At 45.5% G+C, this 7,597-nt stretch overlaps 1 protein-coding gene across 1 annotated transcript; it reads right to left on the reverse strand.

The window, feature by feature from the left end:
• Positions 1-4,524: 4,524 nt before the first annotated feature.
• LOC127315187 (protein DETOXIFICATION 35) lies at positions 4,525-7,288 on the reverse strand. Its single transcript, XM_051345702.2, has 7 exons — positions 6,955-7,288; positions 6,218-6,843; positions 5,912-5,968; positions 5,520-5,758; positions 5,317-5,435; positions 5,107-5,193; positions 4,525-4,773 (listed from the first exon to the last, which is right to left on the reverse strand). The coding sequence occupies exons 1-7, from the start codon at positions 7,189-7,191 to the stop codon at positions 4,699-4,701; spliced, it is 1,440 nt and encodes a 479-aa protein (XP_051201662.1). The 5' UTR covers positions 7,192-7,288; the 3' UTR covers positions 4,525-4,698.
• Positions 7,289-7,597: the final 309 nt, after the last annotated feature.

Genomic DNA, 7,597 nt, shown 5'->3' on the forward strand with positions numbered 1-7,597 from the left:
TACAGTAATAACAACTTCCAAGACTCAACAAAACAGTACCAAAATAAACACATGGGTTATCTCCCAAGAAGTTTATTCTTTATAGCCATTAAGATGGGCTCAGCAATTTTAATGATGCACTCCCAAGAAATAAGAGTTGAAGCAAAAGAGAGCATCAAAAAGCAAATTCAAAACACTTTTAAGTCTAACCCACTTCCTATGAAAAGGAATCTTGTACACAAATAAATTCATGAAGCATAATGCAACAAGCATAGAAAGATAAAACAAGTGTAACTTCAAGATTTTCAGCAAAAAGAGAGGTGTTTTAGTAACATGAAAATTTCTACAACCATATTTTCCTCTCTCATAATAACTTTCAGAGGCATCATGAACAAACTCAACAATATAAGTATCACATAAAGCATTCTTATTCACATGCATAAAAGTATCATTACTCTCCACATAAGCATAATCAATTTTATTAGTTGTAGTGGGAGCAAATTAAACAAAGTAGATATCATTATTATTCTCATCAAGTGTAGGAGGCATAGTATAATCATAATAAAATTTACTCTCCATAGTAGGCGGCACCAAAAGACTACTATCATTATAATCATCATATATGGGAGGCATATCATAATCAACATAAACTTTCTCCTCAATACCCGGAGGGCTAAAGAGATCATTTTCATCAAAACCGACCTCCCCAAGCTTAAATTCTTCCATAGCATTAGCAACAATGGTGTTCAAAGCATTCATACTAATAACATTCCCATTAGCATGCATAAGTTCCATGGGTTTTTTAATTTTCTCTTCAAACACATCATGTCCTAATTCAAGATAAAGTTCATAAAGATCTCTCATTTTGTTGTTGTATTCCATTAAGCCTTACTAGTGTAAAACAAGAGACAAAAAGATGCAATTGCAGGATCTAAAGGAAATAGCTTCGAGCACACACACAACGGCAACAGAAAAGTACTTAGTTACCTGGGAACGGAGTATGAGTGCCTTTTACCTTTCCTCCCCGGCAACGGCGCCAGAAAAGTGCTTGATGTCTACGCACGCTTCTATTCCTGTAGACAGTGTTGGGCCTCCAAGAGCAGAGGTTTGTAGAACAGCAGCTAGTTTCCCTTAAGTGGATCACCCAAGGTTTATCGAACTCAGGGAGGAAGAGGTCAAAGATATTCCTCTCAAGGAACCCTGCAATCACGATACAAGAAGTCTCTTGTGTCCCCAACACACCTAATACACTTGTCAGATGTATAGGTGCACTAGTTCGGCGAAGAGATAGTGAAATACAAGTGGTATGAATGAATATGAGCAGTAGTAACAGCGCCAGAAAAGTGCTTGCTGGCGTGCAGTTGATGGTAGTAATATTGCAGGAAGTAAACATGCAGTAGAACAGTAAACGAGCGGTGTTTGCAGTATTGGAAACAAGGCCTAGGGATCATACTTTCACTAGTGGACACTCTCAACATTGATCACATAAATAAATAAGTTCTCTTCCTTTGTGCTACATATACTCTTGTTTGATAATGAACACCATTCGTTGTGTAGGGCTACTAGAGCACCTCAATGCCGGAGTTAACAAGCTCCACAACATTCGGCATTCATATTTAAGTAACCTTTAGAGCATAATAGATCTTTGCAATTTAAACCGAGTACTAACATAGTATACACACTGTCACCTTTACACTATGAAGGGGGAATAAATTACATCAATACTATCATAGTAATAATTAACTCCATAACCTACAAGAGATTATGATCATAACCTACGCCAAGTACTACACGATGCACACACTGTCACCATTACACCGTGAAGGAGGAATAGACTACTTTAATAACATCACAAGAGTAGCACATAGACTAATAGTGATACAAAGCTCATCATATGGATCTCAATCATGCAAAGCAATTCATGAGATCATTGTATTGGGGTACAGAGAGAGAGAGATTAACCACATAGCTACCGGTACAGCCCTTAGCCTCGATGGAGAACTACTCCCTCCTCATGGGAGACAGCAGCGTTGATGAAGATGGCGGTGGTGTTGATGGAGGAGCCTTCCGGGGGCACTTCCCCGTCCCGGCGGTGTGCCGGAACAGAGACTCCTGTCCCCCAGATCTTGGCTTCGCGATGGCGGCGGCTCTGGAAGGTTTCTCGTACCGTGGTTTTTCCGTATCGAAGATTTAGGTCAGGGACCTTTATATAGGCGAAGAGGCGGAGTCGGAAGGCTGACGAGGCAGTGACACAATAGGGGGGCGCGGCCCAGGCCCTGGTCGCGCCACCCTGTCATCTGGTGGCCTTGTGGCCCCCCTCTGCTGGCTCTCAGGTGTTCTGGAAGCTTCATGGAAAAATGGGATGCTGGGCATTGATTTCGTCCGATTCCGAGAATATTTCCTTACTAGGATTTCTGAAACCAAAAACAGCAGAAAACAGGAACTGGCACTTCGGCATCTCGTCAATAGGTTAGTTCCGAAAAATGCATAAAAACGATGTAAAGTGTGAACAAAACATGTAGGTATTGTCATAAAACTAGCATGGAACATAAGAAATTATAGATACGTTTGAGACGTATCAGATGCTTCCAGAGATGGGGGCGGAAATATTTTCCGTCCCCACCCCCGAACGAAATTACGTCTGCCCCGCCATCAAGATAAGTGGCAACCTCGCAGAAGTGGGGCTGGAAGTATTTTTCATTCGTCCCCCCGATATAAAATACTACCCCCTAACAGGAGAAGAGCCCAACCGCTAGAGAGGGGGGAAGAAGGATTCTACATCCGCCCACGGAAGAAAGGTTATATCCGGGCTAGGCCAGACCATCCGGGAGGAGAATCATCCGGGGTTAATAAATCTGGATCATCCGCCCCCTCGATGCTTCAACGGCTCCAAGGGCTCGTACAAGCTTTAAAAGGGGGATCCGTCTTCCTCCTCAGTTTAGATCTACCCAAGACAAAGAACACACACACACTCTCTCTCTCCTCTCCATAGTTCTTGAGCTTCAATCGAGTGGATCTCCCTCCCTAGCCAATCGAATACCCCAAAACTTTGGGGATCGATGGAGTGGGGCTAGATCTACCTATCTACGCAAGAAATTTTGCAATCCCCATACTTTACTTTCTGGAGTTGGAAACCCTAGATATCTTTTTGTGGGGGTCCTTGTTGTTGAGAGCATCTTGAGTTTAGATCTTGTTGTGACTAGTTCGTGATGTTGTTGAGAGCCTCCATCCTTTGTGGAGTGTGCCCCAAACTTGTGTGAACGTTAGCCGCCTCGACCGACCTTGCTTGGTGGAGAAGGTAGGCACGCCTTTGTAGTGTGCCTACGAGGAACAAGGTGGCACCTTTGTGGTGGTTGGCACCGTTATGGTGCCACACCTCCTCAATGTAGACGTACTTCCTATTGTGGAAGGAACTACGGGGAACATATCGCGCCTCGTGTCTCTGCTCATCTCCCCTACCGTACCGCTTCCCTTTATCCTTACTTTGTTACTTATGTTTCCTTTTCCTTCGTTTGCATCGCATATAGGATCATCTTTATTTCAAGCAATCACCTTTACTTCCCCACTTCAACCACCCCTTCTACTCATTACCTCACCCACTTTCAACACCCACGACAATGGGGGAGCTTCTTGCGAGCGGAAAGGCCGAGGAGGTGCATGTCGAGGAGATGGAAGAATGTCGCGTCATGAGGCACCAGATGAGGGGGGCGCCGCCGCCAAGCACGTTGCAGGAGGTGCCACTCCGGGGAGGGTGAAATATGATGTCCATTGAGATCCCCTCAGTTTTGTCTTCACAAATTTCCCCATACAGTGTTTACTACTATTCACAACATTTTTTACTGCAGCATTTTTCTCTAGGCGTAAAAAGGTAAAAATAATTCACTACATCAAGGTATAGTTTTCCTTATATACTATGTTATTATGAGGACGAAACATGATTGTGAGCATCAAAGATTTGAATGTTGCAGAATAGCGATAAACCAACTTTTCTAATCTCAGGGGCTTCGTAGGAAAATTGCACATAAGCAGTAGGGATAAACCAACTTTTTTAATCTAAGGGGCTTCGCGGGAAAATTGCACAGAAGGGTCCATCTGCCCCCGCACCCATAACACCATCTGCCCCCGCACCCATAACACAATACGTGGCGCGGCCGTGTAGCATTGTATGATCCAACATAACCAAAAGCCGAGAAAATGGCTAGACAATATACTTTAACAATACATTCATATAGTAATCCAACATCTTGAGCCTGGTTTCATATCTTATTGATTCCAAAAAAAAATTTACCATGATATTATGATTGGAAAAGTTGTGAGCGAGCACCATGACATTGCACACCCACGCTTTTCTTTTTGACCTTTTATTTTTTCCTTTCTCTCAAACTATATGATATATGGATTTGAAATTTTGCAAGTCTCTGAAAAATAACAACTAGAATGTGGAAAATAATAGTTCAGAATTTTTTGTGCAATATATTTATTGTCTTAAAAAATCCAAACTAATTTTCCCATCTTGAAGTTGTTATGTTTCAGTGATCTGCAAAGTTTGAAATTCAAAGATTGTATTGGTGTGAGAGATACCAAAAAAAATAAAAAAAATGTTTGATAGAAAAAACCCAGATACAACAGGTGTACAGTGAGCACCTACTCAGAAAGTCCTCTCTCATTATGGATATCAAGAAATGCAGTGTTAACTGAGATAAAAGATGCTCGGGTGCTCTAATTCTCTTCCAGGAGAGGTTTGGTTTCATCGGTGCCGCTCCACTTTCGCACATTTCTTGAAGCTAGCGCAGCCTGCAATTATGAACAATGAGATTGGCAATGGTGGAAAGCTCAATATTTTCCGTACAAATAATTGGGAAAAGTTACATAAATTATGTCTAAAATCATACAAAGAAAGAAAAGAAGGCATGCGTCATATGACATGTGCCTACTCAAGATTGAATGTTCTATGACATCTGCTCATATATACACACATTTTAAATTGGAGCCTAATGAGCAGCTATTATTATAAGGATGAGCTAACATTCTCCAGCTAATTCTTTCACTAATTTTGTGAAGTTGTGTTCTTCAAGTTTTGACAACAAAAAATATGGTAAAAACTGGCAAGGTGATGGAATTCTATACCTCTGCATTCCAATCTGTTCTCCACACTATGAAGACTAAAATCAGTGTCTGAAGTGCAATCCCGCAAAGCATGCCAGACCAAATCCCCTGATATGAACCAATGTCACAAAAAAAAATGTTAGTGAGCAACATCACAAAATCAAACCTTAGACATTCTTCAGTATTTTCTTTTTGCGAATTGCAGTAGTTCAAATTAACAAAATCAATTACAATAACTCCGTAGTTGAACTTGTAGCCGAGAAGGTAGCCCAAGGGTAATCCAAAAACGTAGTAGCAGCCTAGGTTGATGTATGCGACAAGGCCTTGCCATCCTCCTCCAATAGCAACCCCTGAACCATGACCACGCGAGAGACGAGGTTGAGGTGACATGAACAAAACAAAATCATATGATGATGTCGGACAAAGAAGCATACCTGAAATCACCTGCTGCACGCTGTTGAGCACCATGGTCAACCCGAGCAGTCCTGCAATCTTGGAGACGGCGTGCTGGAGCTCCACATCACTAGTGTAGATGATGGAGAATTTATTCCTGAAGATCAAGACGAGGACCATGCATAGCAGCCCGATGAGCAGCGACTCGGCGACGACGACGATGACAGCGTGCTTCGCTGCCCTTGGACGGCCAGAACCCAGCTCATTGGAGACTCGGACACTGAAAAGTGTAGCCAGGTAACGGGAGCAGTTCAGAGACTAAAATTCGAGATTCGTGGAGCAGTGTGGTTGGTTCAGTCGTTCAAGCTAGCTAGTTCTCCTGAACAAAACAAGAAGCGACAGTTTGTGCATAGGCAGTTTTAATCGCTCTGACCTGATAGCAGCATTGAGACCGATGAAGAGCATACCCTCCCATCCGTTTACGTTCATGCTGAAAAAGCACAAACATTTCTTCAGCTATACCCCATATAGTTAGTTGTAAAGCTTTTATGATAGAGTCTTGAGTTATTCCAGAATGTTTGTAGTAAGAAAAGAGTTTTTCATTCTGAATGTTTTCAAGTTGTAATTTGGTGTGGTTACTACTATGTTGTTCCATTGTATGGTAAGAAGTATTTCCTCTGTTCCAAAATACTAGTACGTATAAGATGTTTTGGTAGTCTAAAAAAGAGTAGTACAGTACCAGATGCCAAGCGAGTCGACGGCAATCTGCGCATCCTGGAGATCGCCGGTGACGACGGTGATGAGGCAGACGTACCAAATCTCGAGGCAGAGCATGACGGCGGACGCGATTGAGAGCTTGACGAAGGCCCACATATCGTTGAAGGCCGCCATGGACCATCCCCTCCACCCGTCCTTGCACCAGCCGATGATGTATGCCGCCTGGCCCAGCGCGATGGCCCAGAGCGAGATGTCGTATGCGGCCGCGGCGCCAGGGGTTCCCCACCCGAGGACGGTGACGACTAGGTAGGTGAGCGCGACGTGGAAGCCGATCCCCGCGACGCCGATCCAGGCGAGCACGAGGACCTTGCTCTGCGCCTGGAGGAACTTTGCGGTGGGGAAGTTGATGGCGAAGGAGAAGGCGCCGGGGAGGATGTAGAGCGCGAAGCGCGCGGCCTCGTGCGCCACGGCGGCGTCCTGGCCGATGGCGAGGAGCAGCGGCTCGGCGAAGACGAAGAAGGGCACCATGAGGAGCGCGGCGGCGGTGAGGACGATCCATGAGCGCTGCAGGTAGACGCCGAGCATGGCGACCTGGCCGGCGCCGAACGCCTGGCCGCAGAGCGTCTCCAGCGCGCTCCCCATGCCGAGCTGTGGTGGTACTCCACATGATCATTAGCGTCTTTCAGTTGCGAGTAAAAACCGCTGGTGAGCCAGCATACATGTATATGCAGTGGAGAATGGAGATGAACAGTGACGTACTAGGAATCCGAGGGCGAAGGTGGAGTAGACGGAGAGGCCGATGGATGCGGCGGCGAGCGGCAGGTTGCCGAGGTGGCCGACGAAGATGGTGGTGACGGAGCTGACGGCGAACAGGCTGAGGGTGGCGATGGCGATGGGCATGCCGATGCCCCAGAGGCGCTTGGACTCCTCCCACACCATCCGCGCGGCCTCCCCCGCGGTGCTCACCGCCGGCGCGTCGCCGTCGACGGACTTCATCGCCAGCTCCCTCGCTGGTTCCTTCAACAGCAACGTGGCCTGAGCAGCACCGAGCACTTGCTCTGCTTCCAAGTGAAGCCCCGTCGGCTATATCTAGTGGAGAGTCCGAGGAGGAAAGAGCGAGCGGGTAGGTTGCAGCTACCCGCGCGGTTGGTTTCACGTGGTCCGTGCGATTGCTAGCGCCAACCGATTGGGCCTGACAAGCAAGTTTTCGTATCTGTTTCTTTGCTCGCGTCACTGTTTTCGTATCTTCGTACTGTGGGATGACGCGTGTTTGTCTACAGATGGTATTGTGGCCACTCAACAGTGTACGAGGGGTTTCTTCTGTACTGGCATATACGTATATGTATTGGGTTTTGGCTCTTTGTAAATGATAGTTGCTCATACTCAATAATTTTTATTTCTC

The sequence above is a fragment of the Lolium perenne genome, chromosome 7, assembly GCF_019359855.2.
Source record: "Lolium perenne isolate Kyuss_39 chromosome 7, Kyuss_2.0, whole genome shotgun sequence".
NCBI classification, from domain to species: domain Eukaryota; kingdom Viridiplantae; phylum Streptophyta; class Magnoliopsida; order Poales; family Poaceae; genus Lolium; species Lolium perenne.